Here is an 18615-nt window from a genome sequence, read left to right as displayed (position 1 = left end):
ATTCAATCCAAATGCTCCCCTTTGTGATCTTTAGCCATGTTTGTAGAGAAACTTCTCTTAAAGCATTTGAGGTTTAATTCAGAACAGACAAAACAATTATTTTTTGAAGGTTCGATGAAATATGTTTGGCAGCTTTTGAATTGAAGGAGAGTGTTTGTCTCACTTCTTTGAAATCTCACTTCATTTGGTCAGTCAGCCATTTCAGTGTAATCGTTCAAGTCTGGTAGCTGTACCACATTCAGAAACCATTGAATAAGAGAGGCTAGAGTTGGAAATTAGCATTGCAGAAGGTGAAGACTGAAACTTTCCTTGTTGGTACAGCATTGAACATTGGTCTGCCTGCTGTCCCCAGGCTTTTGGCAGCGTGCTGGTTAAGCACTGACTCCTTGCAGGCGGAGGCTTGGTCCTTCCATTCCTGGCATCACTGCGGTTCTCCTGCAGCCTCCATCAACACAGACCAGAAACATTTAAACTGTAGTTTTGATTACAAGTTCAGCTGATGATATTGAGTAATTTGCTCGCTTGCATTAAGGCAGGAAGCTGTCACTGTGCCACAGCAAACGTGCATTATAGAAGCGTGGAAGGCTGTTGGGAGAAATAAATATTTTCACTTTCCTTATATTTTTATGTTACGTTTGATTAAGATTTTCATATATGTGTGTGTGTGTGTGTGTGTGTGTGTACACACACACACACAGATATATATGACCATATACATATTCATATATATATATATGAAGCAGTATGCAGTTGGTGAATATATATTAAAGTTACTAAGTTATTCCTAATGTTCTGTAGTGCTGCCTGCTCCTGACAAACATCTGATACGGATCATATGCCTCTAAAAAGAGAACTTCCTCGAGCAAAATATCCTCATGAAAACAGGTTGGAGATACTCACATTCTCTCCCTCGCTCTCACTCGCATGTTACATTTTGGCACGTTGTAGAAGCAGGTAGCATATCTACTACCTGCTGTTGAATGTGTTGAAGATACTGAATTATTTATTCCATCTTCTGCACTATCCAAACTCGTTTTGGGTAGTTTGACACATCTCGGTCTTCCATATGGATACTTCATGGTGACAGAGTTGCCAGCTGCTCAGGTTTTATGACAGTCAGAGTTTTTTCGAGGACTGTATTAGTTTTCTGGGAAGAATCCTGCTTTTCTTCAGGCCCCCATTCTGAAGCAGTAGCTTTGCCTTGGATTGATGCTCTGCAGTGGTGTTTTTTTGGGGGGTGAAAAATTAGCTACAAGAGCATTAGCTTCCATAAAAATATTTTTAAGAGGACTTGATGTTTATAGATTATCCGAGATGAAATCAGAGATGTGGAGTATTAGAAAAATCTGAAAGCTATTTGCTAAGAAAACTAAGTTCCTTTTAGAGCAATCCCCTTCAAATTTAACCCACCCCCCCCCCAAAAAAAAAGAAAAAAAAAGAAAACAAGTCTTTAAGTATTTACATATCAAAGTGCCTGAAGTAAAATACAAAGCAGGTGGCAGTCAGACATGTTTTGGAGAACAGAATTTTGGGGGCACTTGAAACATAAAACTGCCAACCAGTCTGCTGAGACCCTGCCCGTCTTTTCTCTGTGATCGTGTGAAGTGCACGGCTTTTCTCGTTGTGTATTTTTTTAAATGTAAAATGTGAAAACTGGGAGAGGATTTGAGCTTTGATTTTTTTTTTGTTTTTCCCCCCCAAAACTTTTTTAAATAAAAGAAAAATAACTTTTTAAATTTACCTCTTACGCATCAAAGCATAAGTTTGTAGACCCCTTTCTTGGGTTTCTTTCTTTCAGTCTGTTCTTTCCATCCCTTGGCAGCTTCCTGTGTAGAAATTCTATGCTCAGAACAGAGAAGTCACTTCTTGTTGTAGAGTCACTTCTATGCCAGTCACTTGGCATAATTTTTTTTTTTTTTTTGTCCCAGAATTAAACAGGTAAGAAACCCAATTAAATGATGTTGCAGACTTTAAAACAACAAACAAAGCTTTGTGAGTCTTATGTGATTAGTTTGGAGTAAGAAGACCGATTTAACACGTTTTTCCTTTAAAAAAAAATTTCACTATGTATCCCTAAATCCTTTACATTCTCCCTTGTGCGCTTGTTGCCTTCTCTTTTTTCTATTTTCTTTTTCTCCTGTTTTATTTCCTCTTGCAAATATGCATCACAGCACATACTTGAGCAGAATAGATCTGTACATCTCTCATAAGCCAACCAACGGATCCTTTTCACTAGTAGGGCATTCTGCTTTGCTTATGTTCTGCCCTAATGAGATGCCTTCGCTTCATTATTTAGTGCTGACAGTGAGATCTGAGCAAGGAAGATGATGTGGGTTCGTGGCTTTCTTCTTCCCCCATCACCACAGCAAGAGCTGCTCGGTCTCGACCTCTCTCTTCATGGAAACAGAGAGCATGATGTAGCCTATGGTGAGCAATCTGGCCACTAAAGTAAAAATGTGCATCTGTCAGTAATTAATTGAAGCCAAATTTAATTACAAATCAGGGAAAGAAAATAATGCTACGCACTTAATAAAACTGAAGAAGCTTCGGTGCTGTTGCCTAAAAACCAAAGGAATCCAAACAAAATATGGCATTTCCCAGGAACCTGAAAAGCCTCTCCTTGAAATAGTCTCTTTCAAGCTTACTTCTCAGTGTTAAATACTAAAGTAGTTTTAACTGCTTTCACTTCATTTTCAGTATCTCAAAGGACACTGAAAAATCAAAAATTAAAGGAAGAATTGATGGTGAACCCAAACGGTTCTCCTAAAAAACCTAATGCATCTATGTAGACTCTTGAATATTTTAAAGGTGAGGGAGTGGCTGTTTTTTATGTTTGGTTTTGCTTACTAATGTCAGTGGAATCAGCGGGTTAGGACTGCAGGGTCTGGGAAATCCTTCCTGAAGTCCTGACAGAGGTCTGAAAATGTTGGTAGAGAAACAGAAGGATGGGACCAGCAGCAATGGGGCTGGACACACAGCCCCCTCTGCTCCAGGAACGTCAAATAGCAGATGCTTGGGCAGATGGTTTAGAGCTTTGTTTCGGATATGGTCTGTATGAAGAAGGGGAAATTTTGATTTCTAGGCAGTAAATTCTTTTGGAAAATGGAACCGAGGTCTGTGACAGCAGGAGGAAGAATTTCAACTCTTGTCCTGAGTACTGTACTATAAAACAAGGAAGAGAGGATGTCATCTTAAATACAAGCATGACAAAAGGGATTTGAAGTATGAGTTTGAAAGAAAATATTCATTTATAATGTATTTCAATATACAAGAGACTAGCTCCAAATCCCAAACTATTGAACTGGTAGGAGCTATGAATATCTATCACTGTGCTCTGTATAGTAATTACAGCAAGAGGAAAAAATATTTTTCTTTACGATTAATATTTGTAAACGTTTATGAAAGTACATAACAAATAAATAAGACAAACACGTGGCCTAATTAAGATGAAAGGCATGACAGCCCTTGTGATTTGTTTTGAAAAATAAGGCATGTTCGAATGGTAAGACTTAATTATTTCTGTAAACATTTCAAATTACGCTCTATCTATAAAAGTGTAATTTATGAGGTATGTATTATAGGATCTATAAGCATTTTTGACATCTGTGCATTGCATGTCCAAAAAAATTAGAGTTAATTTATATTATGTTGTGTACTGTCATGTATTATCGTTGATTAGTATTTATTATTTGGAAATTCAGGGGCATCTATTGTTCAGTAGGAAATGAAAAAGCGTTTTGTATCTGATTGCAATCACTCTATTCTTGGTACAGTGATAAAAGCACACCTTCTGCAAGTTGATCCTAAAAGAATGTGTGACACTGAATGAAGATAACTGGTCTGTTTAGCATTGCACATGTTAACGATGCTATTTGATGTGTGGATTAGAGTTGAAGAACACACCTTAAAGCCAAATCAGTGGACGTGTCCAAATGACTGGGTTGAAACACGGGTGTGCTAGGGGATAAGATGGAGGAACCAGAACCTTTGGGTTTGTTCTTGAGGAGCATGAAGACAACACAGGCTGGTGTTTGGGAAAGGCTGTGTCACTGAAGGTGGTGGGCATGGTGGAGCTCAGGGAGCAGTGGGACACTGCTCAGCCATGGGGTTTGGGTGATGCAGTGTGGAGCTGGGTGTTGGACTCACTGATCCTTGTGGGTCCCTCCCCCCAGTGTTGGTTGTTCTATGTGGATGCTCATTCCCTTCCCTCCAGCAGTGCCCCTTGCTAGGCTGCAAAGGTCCCAGTGCCAATCAGCTGTGCTTTCAATTTGCTCTGTGCTGGAAGCTCAGCAAGCTCAGAGGGTTCCGCCTCCGGATCCACAGATAGGTAAATGTGCACTGTGTGGTCTCCCAGGGGAAAGGCAAAATGTGTTTTTAGTTAGGTTGCATGGGAATTTAATTGAAAGATTTAGGGCAGTTTCTTAAAAGAGTAAATCACAGTTACGTGGCACAAAGATCTATTAAACAAAAATATTTTAGCACCTTTACTTTTGTATTTTGCTTGGTGTAAATGGAAACTCATATCAGGCTGATACGTGTTGTTGGCTGATGATATAAATGCTGTTACTATTTTTTAATTTTTTTACATTTTAGTCCTTTTCAGCTTTTTGAAATTAAACAACGGGCAAAACAAAGGTCAGGTCATTCTGCACACACAACACTGCTCTCAGTCTGCAAGCCTGCTCGGCCTCCTTCCCATGAATATTTGTATGAATTAAGCACCTGCTTAACTTAATTCACGTAAGTAGTTCCTCAGAAGTCAGGAGGACAATTAAGTGCTTCAAATTAAGCACAAGCTTAGCGTAAAACCAGAGCCTATGTGGAGGGTGGCCCTGCAGTCTGGCTGGCCTCCAAGGTGCTGGTGCTGCTGAGCACCACGTCCTGATGGCTGCAAAGTGCCCGGGGTTGTCCTGGGAAGGACAGCTGGGGCATCACCAGCATGACCTTCAGCTCTGTGACACTTCTCACGTTGTATTTATGGAGGGCTACTGTTGTATTGTGTGTTGCAGCAGTGATAGGTTTGGATAAGAATACTGTAATAGCAGTTTAAATGTGTTTTTTTGTGAGGTGGCAAGCTAATGATGTAGCAGTTAATTTGAATTTAGCAGACGTTTTAAATATAGGTTTCTCTTACAGAGACAAAAGTTGCAATTTAAAGCTCTTTGGTGGTCTAAAAACAGCTTAATTCTCTAGTAGCATGGTAATAAGTACTAATCCAGCTTATACAGTGATTGTAGTATGTCATGTTTGTGAAAGATTGCCTAACTCTGCTTTCTCTGGGTTTTATGTTAATTTTTTTAAATTAAACATAAAACCTTATAACATCTTTATGCTGAGATAAACTGTTCAATTTAACTTGTGCTCAAGCAGCAGCTGTCAGGAATTATCATGTTTGGAGCGTTCTTGCCATCACCTTGTGTCTCTACCTCCCGGATACACTCGGTGGGATGATAAAGCTCACCTTGTTAGGATTTATTACTTAAATAATAACCCGAGGTAAAATGAAAGTCAGTGTCACGTAGAATGACAACTGACATATATTTATGTCTCACGTTACATTATAATAAACTTTCCCTTCTTCCCCTTGTAATAGGTGTTAAGTGGAAATCCACGGCAGCGTATCCTCCAGTGCCCTGCATCAGTCCATTAGCCACGTCCACGGCTGCTCTGTGGGCATGTTCACAGTGACTTGGGCTGTCAGGTGCTATTTAGGCTCGCAAAACTGGAGGAAGTGCTTTGTGCTGGTAGTCAGCAGCTATACTGCCAGCAAAGAAACAAACAGAGGAGCATCTCGTGCCCGTTGCGTTCGGTTCTGGAAGCGCTGAGAAGCGATGCGAGTGAATGAGGAAAGGTGTTTTCTAATGCTGTTACCAATTCAACACTTTATTTGCCGTAAGAAATGTAAACAGTGTCATTTCAGCTTCTAAATCAGAATTTTCTAGTAATTGCAACAGTTTTCTCTTGGCACTGGTTTATGCATGAGCTGGGCAGTCCTAAGCGATCTGCTTGTTAATTCTTATCGCTTCTCATTTACACTGTAGAAAATTTAGGTCTGGCTCTTACATGCTTCCCAAGTTTTGCTCCTTTTTGCCTTAAGAGAAGCCTGCCTCTGGCTCTCTGCAATGGTGCTGTTGTATTCAATCACAGAATCCTTAGAGTTGGAAGGGATCTTTAAAGGTGATCTAGTCCAACTCAAATTCCTTTGATTTGTCTGCAAGCATTACCTTCCTTTTCTGTGGACACAAACATCTTTATTCATATTGCTCTGCATTTGTCCACCTGAGTGGATTTGGATGCTGCAGAGCTGCGTGGCTGTGCCTAGGCTTCAACCTCAGCTCTTGTTGTCTCATGGACACCTGCACCATGCTCTTTCCACCGTAGCATTTGTGTCTTGCTCTGTGCTGCTGCCCCTGCCTTCTGTCCCCATGTGCCATCTCTTCCTTTCCTTCCTCATTCAAACACAGCTGAGTTTATAGGCGCTCTCTTGCACCAGTTCACTTTTCTTCCCAACTCATTGCAGAAAGAATTTCTGAGATACCTGTGGTAGGAAAAGAAAAGATAAGCCATGAGACAGTCCAACGTTTTTCCAAGCAGCCATTAATCTTATTTTTGCAGTCTTATTGCATGTTAGGTGCGTTGTGCCTGCTGTAGGAAGCCTTCTCCCATCTGCTTGGAGCCAGGCCCCAGTCATGTTGTGCTCCATGGGCTGTCATTCCACATGGCAAACAAGTTGTGACTTACCTAACAACTGCTTTCTTGGTCTTTGGGTGCCTCGTGGTAAAGCAGTGCTTGCGTCTTCATTGCTATTCTGTTTAACAATCCCTTTAGAAGTACCAAATATTTGATGAGCAAAGCAGTCACATTCATCTTTTACTTTGGTAAGCCTTTCAGATTAGCATTGATTTGCACTGATGAAGACGGATGCAGGATGAGTTCTCTAGGAAGTGTTTGTTCTCTACATGCAGATTACTCCAAGACAGTGTGTGTAGTAGCAAAGGTAACATTATGGTACCTATATGATGTGTGTATGGTTATTTGGGGAAATTCACAAGTTTTAAGTTTGATACCCAGAGTTGGAAGGTTATAGTGTTAATGATGCAAGCTCAGCAGTACTCTTGAACACTAAATCTGTGTAAAAAGAGAAAGAAATCGAAAAGATTTTAGGAAAATTGAGCATTTCACAAATCTTGAAATTCTTGAACTACAGAAATGGCAAATAGCCCCCAAAAATGTCAGAAACGTGCTACGTTGAGAAGTACTCCATTAAAGCTTAATGTTTAATGTGCAATAAAATACCCGATCCCTATACTTTTTTTATCCTTTATGATGAGAAATTTATAACCACAAGTGTCTGTGGTTCTCTAGAGTTTCAGGATTCAGTTGATTTGGAGGCTGTGCTGACCAAGGGACAGGAGGCACTCATGTAATTGTGGAGAAATTATGGGAAATTTGCCACTGTTTTCAGAGGGTCACAATTTGCTATTATGTATTTAAATAAGCCAATTTTCTGATAGCCTGTTAGGTTATAGGAGGCTGAGATACCAGCTTCTTAGTGTTGTTTGAGCCTGCTTAATATACCTGATGGATATGAGCAGTGCTGTGGACTGTGGAATAGCAAGAGTAGTAGTGGGGTGTGAGGATACAAACATTTCATATATAGGATACCTTAGAAAAATGAGAAAATAAAACATAGGAAAAGGGTGAAAAAAGAGACTGCACTAGATAAGTGTACTGCATAAATCAAAAGGGTTTATGTCATAACACGAACATGTGCCATTCCTGCTCATATATTGAATTTCAGTAGTTGGTTGCATAAAGAAGTAAAGTGTAATGAAACTGGCAAGCAAAGTATTCCCTAGTCAGCCTTATCTTTGTTCCATTTGTCCTTCAGATACAGCTTTTCTTGCCTTTTTCAATAAAATCCATCCAGCTTTTTTATTTTGCATCTCTCTGTAACTGAGCTGGGAAGACCAATGAGATTCAGTGCTTTTCTAGTTAGGTTCTTAGCAGCTGCTTTTTAAGAGATCAAAACTTCGAATGCTGCTACATGGTATTAAGGCTTAGCTATTGATGTGTCCCTATAGGGGTTATGTTTTTCTTGGGGGGGAGAAGGGGAGGCGAAGGGTAAGGGGTGACCCCTGTGAGCATGCTCACAGGCAGTAAACACTGCTCTCCTTGTTTCCAGGATCCTCTTTGCAAGCTCCGTGCTTAACCTGGCTGAACTCGCTGCCCTGCGCCCTGACCTGGGCAAATTGAAAAAGGTCCTCTACTTCCATGAGAACCAATTGGTGTATCCTGTCCAGAAGTGCAAGGAAAGGGATTTCCAGTATGGATACAACCAGATTCTTTCATGGTATGTGTTTCTCACACCTCTCTGTGTTGTTTAATGTGTTCCTCTACATATCGATGCTCAGCGTTGCCAGCCCTGAGGAGTCCCTCTCCACTGAACTGAAGAGACTGTAGCAAGCAGAGGCACAAACAGCATCTCAAAGAGGAGCTGAGAAAAGGGTTCTGGCTAAAACCACATCCTCTATCCACTCATCTCAATGTGTAAAAGAGCAGTGAAACCAGCACCAGTGGTGGCTGGAAGCCTTGCCTGCAGCATGGGCGTGGAACGAGGTAATCTTTAAGGTCCCTTCCAACCCGAGCTGTCCTATGATTCTGTTGGGCTACTATGGCATACCTGGTAGTTGTGTGGGTTTTGCCCCATCGTGGCTGTCATGAGCGAGATGCTTTGTTTCATGTCTGCTTAGCAGAGCCCAGCTAAGTGCCTCCTGCTCGGCCATAGCTTTTACTGCATCCAGCTGAAATTATAGAGAGGGTTTTAGGGAAATAAACAGAAATTAAAACGTAATGCTGCACTTTTCTTGTGAAGAGAGGGCAGTAAACATACCAGATAAATCCTTGTATTTTTTTCATCTGGTATTCTGAAATTGTGCAGTGCTAAAATACTCAGACGTTTTAAAGGCTGCGGTCCTTTATTGTTGCTAAAAACAAATGTATTTCTTGAATCTAAGTTAATGAAAGAAGTTAATAACCACCACACTGAAAAGCTTTGTGGTTAGACTCTGCGCAAACCTAAGTGAAACAGCAAAGCTGAGTTGTTCTGAGAACTGGAATAAATTGATTTGAATGATCTTTTCTTTCCTAACTGCTATTTGGAGAATTTTGAAGAGCAGGGATTGAGCATTTGAAGGTATAAGTTAAGCTTTTGTATCATTATAATGTAGGCCAGTTGATAGTCAAATATCTCAGGGTACACTCTGGCCATCCTGCTGCTGCCACTGCTGCATTTGCACATGTTTCACTGCTTGAGCAGTAGAGTGGGAGAAGATAGTGAGCAATCCAATAAAGCTTTAGCAGCCATTTTCAGATTTTACACCATGAAGATGTCTTTTTGTGGCACTGAGGTACGGAATATTTTTTTATGTATGTTTTGCTTTCTTATGGCAGTTATTTTTCTATTGTAAGCTGGCAGATATTATCTTCAAAGCACGCATTTTTTTAAATCATAAAATTCTTCTGCCTCACCTCCCCCTAAAAGTCTTCTATAGATGCTCCATTCCATTTCCTTCAGCCTCCAGTAGCACCTCTGTATAATTATGTAATTTCCATCTTTCATTTTTTGTTGCTGTATAAACCCCATTTTTAAGAGCAAATGAAAGCCATCTCCTCAGTGCAGTGTGTAACTACCCAGTGGTCATCTGCAAGGAAATGCCATCTTTCATCTTCCAAATCTGTTGGAAATACTAGAAACATGAAAATACATATTTCCAGATCTATCTTTATATCGGTATATTTCCAACTCTATCTTTCCATGCTGTTTTGCATAGATGTTTTGGAGAAAATTGAAAGTGGAGCACTTGGAATCTTCATGAGTCGTTAAAGGAGATTTTATTTTCTCCTTAATGATTCAGAAGCGTTGCGATGATACTGGTAATAAAGTCACACATTTCAATGGTGGAATTCCTTTCCTTGTAGCTGACTGGGCTGCAAGGATGACAAAGGCAGTTTGCGGTGCTAAGCTCAGCCTCCTGGATGAAGCTGAACAGATGAGGCTCAATGTATGAGACAGAGAGAAGTGGAAATGTCTGCAGACTTCGCTAGGTGCCAACCTTACCTCCATCAATGCTGCATTTGCCTGGGCAGCTGAGGCTGTGTCAGAGCTTCCCATGCACAATTCCAGATACTTCAGGGCCTGGGTAGCTTTTTACTGTCTCCTGACCAACTCTCAGTTGAGGAATATTTCTTAAATTACTATTTCACTTCTGAAATCTCTTGATCTGATTGATTTTAGAACGCAGCACTAAGGAGCAATACAATGTATTAATGTACCAAACCTTTTTTTCTTTTTATTTGATTCTGTGTACTATGTGGTATCTCCATTTTGCTTAGTGCATGCGCTTTTTATGCATAGGTTAAAAAACCAAAACTGTTTATCTTTGTTATCCCAGTCCCTGGCCCACTTGGCCCACAGTCAAAGATAGGTTAACCAAAGGTAAGTTGTCATAGAATGGAATCTCAGAATCACGGAATGGTCTGGGTTGAAAAGGACCACAATGCCCATCCAGTTCCAACTCCCTGCTGTGTGCAGGGTCACCAACCAGCAGACCAGGCTGCCCAGAGCCACATCCAGCCTGGCGTTGAATGCTCCAGGGATGGGGCATCCACAGCCTCCTTGGGCAACCTGTTCCAGTGCCTCACCACCCTCTGTGTGAAAAACTTCCTCTTTATTAGGAACCTCCCCTGTCTCAGTTTAAAACCATTCCCCCTTGTCCTATCACTATCCACCCATGTAAACGGATGTTGTCCTTCAGTACAAAGGGTTTTCTGTGAGGAGTCGTCTTCCATGTTCTACCAAAGACATATTACAGTGCCCCCTTGATCTCTTTGTAGGGCTCTGGAAAAACAAGGATAATATTAGTCTTACCCATGTTATGAATGGAAGGTGAACCGTGGATAGAATGGGTTCTGCTCCTTTAGGTTGATAATAATATATTGTTATTTGCTTTTAAAAAGTTCAAAAATAAAGTATAAAAACACGGGAACTGGGACATTTCTGATTAAGGTATGTATGCTACTTCTGGTTCACCTGAAAAGGCTAATATTAATTGGCATTTCCATTATACATTTTGTATATGAGAACGTGTATCCTGTTTTCATTGCATTTAAAATAGCTCCGTTCCTTTAGCAACAGCAGTGTGTTCATTAACCTTCACTGCTTTTTACAGTTTGGTTGCTGATATTGTGGTCTTCAACTCTGCTTTTAATATGGAATCATTTCTTACGTCCATTGGAAAATTTATGAAGCTGATTCCTGACCACAGACCTAAGGATTTGGAAAAAATAATCAGACCGAAGTGCCAAGTTCTTTATTTTCCAGTCAGGTTTCCTGATGTGAGCAGGTCAGTACATTTTCCACGTCATAAATTGCCTCCAGTCTGTCAAAACTTACCTATTTATGGTGAAGCTTTAACTAATCAGTTACAGCATTGTTAAGTAAAGAGCTGGAAGATAGGCACTCTCCCTTAGTAAGTATATTTCAGCAATCAGAGGCTGCTGGGACAGCATACAAACCCCCATCGCTCGGTGTGAATAATTTCCCACTTGTTTTAGTTTTTAAAAAGTTGACTGTGCCTCAACTCCATCTGTTTGTTTGTACAGGGGAGGTCAAGGAGGAGAAAGAAATTCTAGAGAACACTAACAGCGATAAGGCTGTAGTGGAGAAGCTATATTTCCCTTGGTATGTTGTAGTGGGATTTTATTCCTTCCCCCCTCCCCTACCTCTCTTTTTATTGCTTCCCAGGTAGGTGAAAAGCATTTCAGTAGCACGGAGCAGACTTGCAGATTTTGGCATTAGCTGCAGTTGCAGTTGCTCTTCAGTCCTCCTCAGTTACTACGAAGGACGTTTTTTATTACCCTTGTTTCAGAGCCCATCCTGAAATTAGCAGCGGGTTATGTGGCTCAAAGGGAACATTCACCAGATCCCTTTCACTTTTGATTAAACCTGGCACAATTGTTTTTCCTATTATAAGGAACTTTCCTCCCACTGAACAGGAACTTTGCTTCGATGGGACCTATACTAAACAGAGATAGGTTTGATTCTGCAATTTGATTATACTCTTGAAAACGACACGATGCTGGGTGCGTGCTTTGTTGGAGTAAGGGTGGAAAGCAGCATCATGACTGCAAGAGTCCGTGTTCTGATCTGATGACAGTTCTGGTCACATGAGATGTTTGTCCTGACCTGCTTGTGCTTACAGCCACTTCAAAGACTGAATGTATATTTGTGGCAGTTCGGGGTAGAGAGGTTTTTAGTATTGGGCCATGCGTGCTATTGATGTTGCAGAGCAAGGTTTGAATTTCAGTCACTAGGCAAACATATTCTAAAGAACTGATGCAAATCCTTTAAAAATCCATGTCTAACGTGAAGTCTTAAAGCTGTGTGTTTGGCAAGCGTGTAAAAATCCTCCAGTGCTGCTAAGGGCCTTGTCTCTCAGGGTGGCAGAAGAGATCATTACCTGTACCCCTCTGCAAACCTACCATTGCTTCTTAGAGACCATGTCTTCAAAGTGAGGGAATGCAGTGGATGTTTCACGTATTCAATACTGAGCCACTGTAAAAGTGCATCATGGTTTTTGACGTACCTGGGAAATCTTGTGGCAATCCTCTGCATAACTCTGAAACTCTTTAGGTTTTAACCTTCAGCTGCAGCCTATATGGACTATTTCTTTACAGGATCATGCTTTCAATGATGGTGAATGCACCTGTGGCAGTTGAATGCTGTTTGGTTTTGTTGTTTGTTTGTTTGTTTTAATTTAGACCAAATTGCTATAGTGACAGAATGGAGATTGAGGAGAAAAAGGTTAAGAAAAATTGTGGCCAAGCTAAAATTTATAAAGCAAGCTCTTAGCCCAGAGTGTTTTTCAAGTTATTTTCAAATGGTAATTTGCTTTATCCAAACCAAACTCATACAGTGTAAGTAAGTGATTATTTGCATGACTGACAATCATTTCAGTGCCTGCAGTCTTTTTAAAATGCATAATTTTGCTGAGATGTTGGGAAAATATTTAAAAATTCTGAAGGCAAAATAAGCGGGGTGTTTTTTTTTTTTCTTTCTTTACTCTGACCTCTTTTATTTTGCGTGTGAATGTCGAAGGGTGTGTGTGTGTCTCAAATGGAACCTTCATGTGGACATAAGTGATCTAAGAAATCATCCTCACGCTTGTGCTAGTGATCATGTAAAGATTATTTTAGACCAGCGCTGAGATTGTAGGGTAAAATACAAGAAAATACGTCTGACCTTTGATCAAAGAACTGTATTAAAAGAGCATGGCAAACAAGTAAATCCTGTCTTGTGTTTACCTATTAATATGATGACTGTGGATGATGGCTGTGCAAACTGACACAAGCAGTGCTGTGAACGATCACATAAGGATGAAGGAGAAATGGCTAAGGAGAGATGTAGCATTACACGTAGACGTAATGTGTAATTAAGTATTTCAGATGGGCATCTAATCACTGCTTTCCTCATACTTACAAGAAGTTACCAATGCATTTTGTGAAGAGAATTATTTTATGATAAAGATTCGTCATAGGGACATCTCTTGTTGTTCCCTGAGCAAACACAGACAGTGGTCCTTATCTGGCCATGAGAGGAGATGGAAATATTTGAGGATTCAGCAGAGTAAGCCATGTGTGGAGCTAATCCTCCCATTTTCTGATTCTGACAATGACTAGCTTCCATACTGGACCCTGTGGTACCACAGCTATTCCATATGGATTCATCCTCAGTCATTTCAGATTTTGAATTCTCCTTTCTAAATGTTCTGATACACATATATTATATAGAAATATGTATTACCAGACTTCTAAGCTTATAGACAAATAACATTCCAAGTTTATGTCACTTCATAGTGCATAGGTATTGCAAGAGATGTATACCCATAGCTGATCTTACATGCCATATGTGCTGTGCATCAGGCTTTTTTCCTTCAAACTCACAGTGAATTAAATATGCTGTAATTCACACTTAGCGTTGTCATTTATTAAATTTCAATTTATTTTCTATTATAATGTAATAACATTTTTTTTTTCTATAGGATCGATAAAATCTATTTTGATAGAATGTATTTTTATTTGTGCACGCAGAAACTACAATCCAAGAGCAAAACTCCCTTTCTAATGATGTTATCCTTGGCAGCTGCCTCTCGTGCCAGCAAGCCCTGCTGGAACACCTCTGCTGGTATTTTGAGTGCATTCTCTTGGTCTGTCTGCATCCGTTCCATCCCTGGTAGTTGGCAAAGCTGGGTCAGGTTGGGTGCTCCGTGCAATTCATTCCAGTGCAAATTGTAATATAGATTTTGGTTGTTATCACTAGTCCTCTAATTGTGGTATATCTTTACCATCACCACGATGCGGTAGAAAAGGGAGATACTTTTATGAGCAAGAATGAATTAATGTTCCTAAGAGCTCAAAATGCAGATTGGACTAAAGTGGGCTAATATAAAAGAAACATGAGGAGCACTGGGATGACAGCAGAAGATGGCAGTGGTCTCAATTTTAAGTAGAACTTGTTAGCTGGTATCTCATGCTGTCTGCATTACGCATTTAGGAGTAGAATTAAACATTTTAGAATGTTGTTTCTTAATTTGCTTTTATAACATAGTACAGTTAACAGGACGTTTTCAACCATTTGATTTTATATTTGTTAGTTATAGTGTAAGAGAGACAGGATTTTCTGATTTTGAGAATGTTTTATGAACAGATTCTGATTAAACACAGGTTTCTAAATGGCACTGGCAGTATCTCTTGTAAAGAAACATCACTGTCATGTGGGGAGGAGCCTGTTTTGGGGAATGAAAACAATAATTCTTGTGACTTGCATCACTGGGATCAGGCTTGCAGGGCTGAACCTGAGACCTCTGTTTAGATAACTAAGAGTTTGATAACTTACTCACCCTTCTTCTGTAATTAACATCACACAATAGCTTTGCAGTCATGGAAAATACTAATGTCCAAAACCAAGGACAGACCTGAATGTCCAAACACAAGTCTATGGACAGGAACTGGAGATGTGGCTGTGTGGCACCAAGAGATGCTCTACGTGGTACCCAAGTGAACTCTCACTAACAGTCTTGTGTGTTGGAAGCAATATACCTTAGGAATGCAGTTTTTGGCTAATTAGCTTTCCATGCAGAAGCATTTATTAGCTTAGGTGGAGTATGATGCTAATGATAGTGATTCTGGCTTTGAGGCTACCCACTGCACTTAGAGGTGGCTTGGGCATCTCCATGGTGCTCTCTGGTAGTCATAGCTTCCCTGTCACCACAGTTTATGGGTAATTAGCATAATTAGATAACTCCAATAGCCTGCTCCTACCTTGGGGCTTGCTGCTGAAGAACTAGATGATGGAAATTGCTCCACTGAATGGCTTTCCTCCTCACCTGCTTCAAGCAGAGTTTGAGGGCTGGCGTTGGCAGGCAGGAGGGATGCTCACAAGATCTGGGACATGACACCTATTGGGAGGGAAGCACAGTGCTGGCTTAGAAAGGCACAACGTGGAGGATTTTAGCTGAGAATTGGGTGAATGGGACGAAGGGAGGCTCGAGCATCCCCACTCACTGGTGCTTCCTTCAGTGCTCGCATTCTGTGCCTCCAGGGGATGATGACAGAGTTCCTATTCTACCCCTAGGGAGTATCCATTGCCCCAGAGCACCCCATTGCTTACAATTCAGAAGCCAAATAGATGAGTTGTCCCCGCAGTTCTCCAGCAGCAGAGCAACTGTGCCCTCCTAAAGGAGAGCCTGGCTGGATGGTCTGCTGGGATGTATTTATTTTGCAAAACTTTCTAAAAAAAAAAAAAACACAAAAAAAATCATTTCTTTTTATCTGTTCAGAGGCAGAAATACTTTTACTGACTCTCTTTTATCTGTCGGATAGGTATTCAACTCAATGCTGCCATAATAACCATTTAGTCCCGCAATAGCTCATAAGGATACTTAAGCAGAATTCTCTGTGCAACCTAGTTTTTTATTATGTTGGGTACTGCTCATGTTGCATACAACACATTCCCATAAAACTTGCATTTTGTATTTACAGAGAAATTTCTCTGGAGAGTTAAGGTCTTGTAAAACATTCTTGTTCTACAGCATGAACGAATTATTATACTCTGGGGCATTAAAAGTGAAGTGTACTGAAGAAAAGAATTTTTTCATTAAAATGCAGTTTATATTGATAAAACAGATTACTAGCATTTGATGAAATGTGAAACTTGGATCTACCCGTATCACTAAATCGCCAGTAGGTTTATTTTGGCAAGAAGAATAGTATATAATGTATATCAGGACCAATCATTATACAGTACCTGTTAGGTTTGTGTTAGATTAAATTGTCTTTCACTAAAGTACTTGGGGAAAAAAGAAAAAAAAAAAAAACAACACTGTATCTGTATCTTGAAGTAGCAGAATGTGGTAACGGGGAATATTAGAAAATAAAAGCTGTCGTGTTATCAGTTTTGGCACAGTCATTTATCAATCAGTATTTTAAACATTGACAAGTGGTAATTTAATAGGGAATGACCCTGTTGGCAGGAAGTTCTAATGACAGATGATGCAAACTCATTTATCACTATGGGGCTGTGCTGGCTTCTTACCTTTCTCAGTATCACAGCTCATATTTTCCAAGTCTGGGATGTGAGAAGCCACAAAGGGCAAAACCTGTGGCACTGAGCCCGTAACCACTCCCATCTCGTCCCATTAACCCCTTAGCTGCAAATTTCACTGCAGCATAGCTGCAGGATCTGCAAGTCCTGATACAAATTTAATTGTTGTTTGACTCCTAAGTGGGATTTGCCGGACTGCTTGTAAGCAATTCCATCAAATCAGGTTGTTGGAAGAGCTCAGGATTTTTGGTTGCTTCACTTGGAATGCAAAGTTGAAGCACTCCTACTTGGCTTTCAAAACCAAACCACATTCTAATAATTAATAGCACATTTCATTAGCAGGCATTAAAAATATTGCATGCGGTGCCCTATACAATGGGCAGCTATTATTATTATTATCATTACTACATTGAGAAGGAAATTGATGCATTCAGAGGTTTAATTGATTCGTGCATATTCATGTAGGAAGTCAGTGGTAGAGTCACGACTGGACTGGATTATTATGCACTTCCACGCATAATAATTGTGCTGCAGCTTGTATGGAGAGCAGACTACCTTGCTGTGATGTGTGTGGGCATTTGAAGCTGAGGGATGTCATGGGAGAGGAAATGAAAATGACACCTTCATCAGGAGCAGATACGGATGGCGTTTTTAATTCTTCTAGGAATAGTCCATCTGTAATACAGTAATTCAGCTAAAACTAATGAGAACAGAAAAAAGAAAAAAATCATATATTTTTACTTTAATTTCCACAATATCAAAGGTTTTCATGTATTTGATATAATTTTAAGCTACCTATGTTAAAGCATAATAAATGGAAGCCCAGCTTTGCACTTTCTGCACTCTTCCTCAGATCTCCATATGTTTTTTCTCTTCTCCTTTCTCAGCAGCATCTTCGTCCCTAACGCTGGGGTTAAATACCATCCCTATCCAGGATGCTGTCAGAGGTAGCACCACATTCTTTTAATAACGCTCGGTTAAGTTTAAATATAATTAGTTAAAATTGTCGTGACAGACTTAAAATAAAGCTGTTTTTTTTTTTTTTCTTCTTCTTCTATTAAAAGTGGGAGAAGGTTATCGATGAACAGTAGCATCCTGCAAAGTGCTAAACAGCCTCATTTTCACTGCAGTCATTCAGAGATGAGGGCGGTGGGTGCTCTATGCAATGACAGACGTGGATGGGAAGAGGTGACAGAGTGGAAGGCTGAGATTTGGGTACTGTGGTGGCATCCCATTTAGTTCTGATCCATACAGAGGTTCTGATCCGTACAGACTTCAGTCTTTCATGTGTGCAGAAAGTTGCTTTCACAGACGTTCTGCCCCTATTGAATTTTCTTTTTCAAAATACTGCCCTTGAACATCTCAGTAATGCCGTAATTTTCATTAGGAGATTCAGAAATAATGCACAGAACTGGTGTGCGTCTTGCTTTTTTCTTTTCTTTCATGCTTACAGAATTCATATTGATCATATTAGTTGTTAGTTGCTAGAGTGACAGAACCTTATTGTCAAAATAGGTGCATTTGTTCTTCTACCGTAATAGAAAAGAAAGTAGGCAGTGCTAAAAATTGCAGTAAAGATAAGGAATAGCTAAATAATATCATTTATTTTAGGGGATATTCATCTCTGAGAATACAAAATATATTCAGAAATCATTTTGAGCAGAATGAAGGAATCTCTGTTCGCAGCCATGGGGGAATGGCAGTACCTTTAGAATAAGCCCAACTTCATCTTGAATGCTATATTATTTTGGAGAAGAAGGAAAAAAAAAAAAAAAAAAAAAGGAAAGAAAAGGCAGATCTTTTTAAAGAGTGGAGGAACCATAAGGAAGAACTGATCAATAGCCTGGCAAATTGATACCAAATGTAAAACTAAAACTTTGAGTGGATCAAGTCTGCTTTGAGGACTGTCGTGTGCTAGATTGCAGACAGCCAATTCAAGTTACAATTCCAGT

General features: G+C 40.0%; 1 protein-coding gene across 16 annotated transcripts in view; it reads left to right on the top strand.

Moving 5' to 3' along the window:
• Window positions 1–18615, top strand: part of QTMAN (queuosine-tRNA mannosyltransferase) — a 162880-nt gene that overhangs the window by 72217 nt on the left and 72048 nt on the right. For 15 of the 16 annotated variants that reach the window (XR_014884291.1, XR_014884290.1, XM_085227737.1 and 12 more), the window contains 2 exons: window positions 8186–8353; window positions 11232–11405. Coding sequence is in view for 14 of the 16 variants with exons in the window: in XM_085227737.1 (XP_085083863.1) it covers window positions 8186–8353; window positions 11232–11405 (342 nt within the window). In the remaining 2 variants the exon portion in view is untranslated. The remainder of the gene's footprint in view (window positions 1–8185; window positions 8354–11231; window positions 11406–18615) is intronic. The other variant, XM_085227744.1, reaches the window with a different exon arrangement.

Source organism: Meleagris gallopavo, chromosome 7 (assembly GCF_905368555.1).
Source record: "Meleagris gallopavo chromosome 7, MGAL_WU_HG_1.1, whole genome shotgun sequence".
Taxonomy (NCBI): Eukaryota; Metazoa; Chordata; class Aves; order Galliformes; family Phasianidae; genus Meleagris; species Meleagris gallopavo.
Note: the sequence above shows the minus strand (reverse complement) of the source record. Positions and strands in the feature narration are given on the sequence as shown.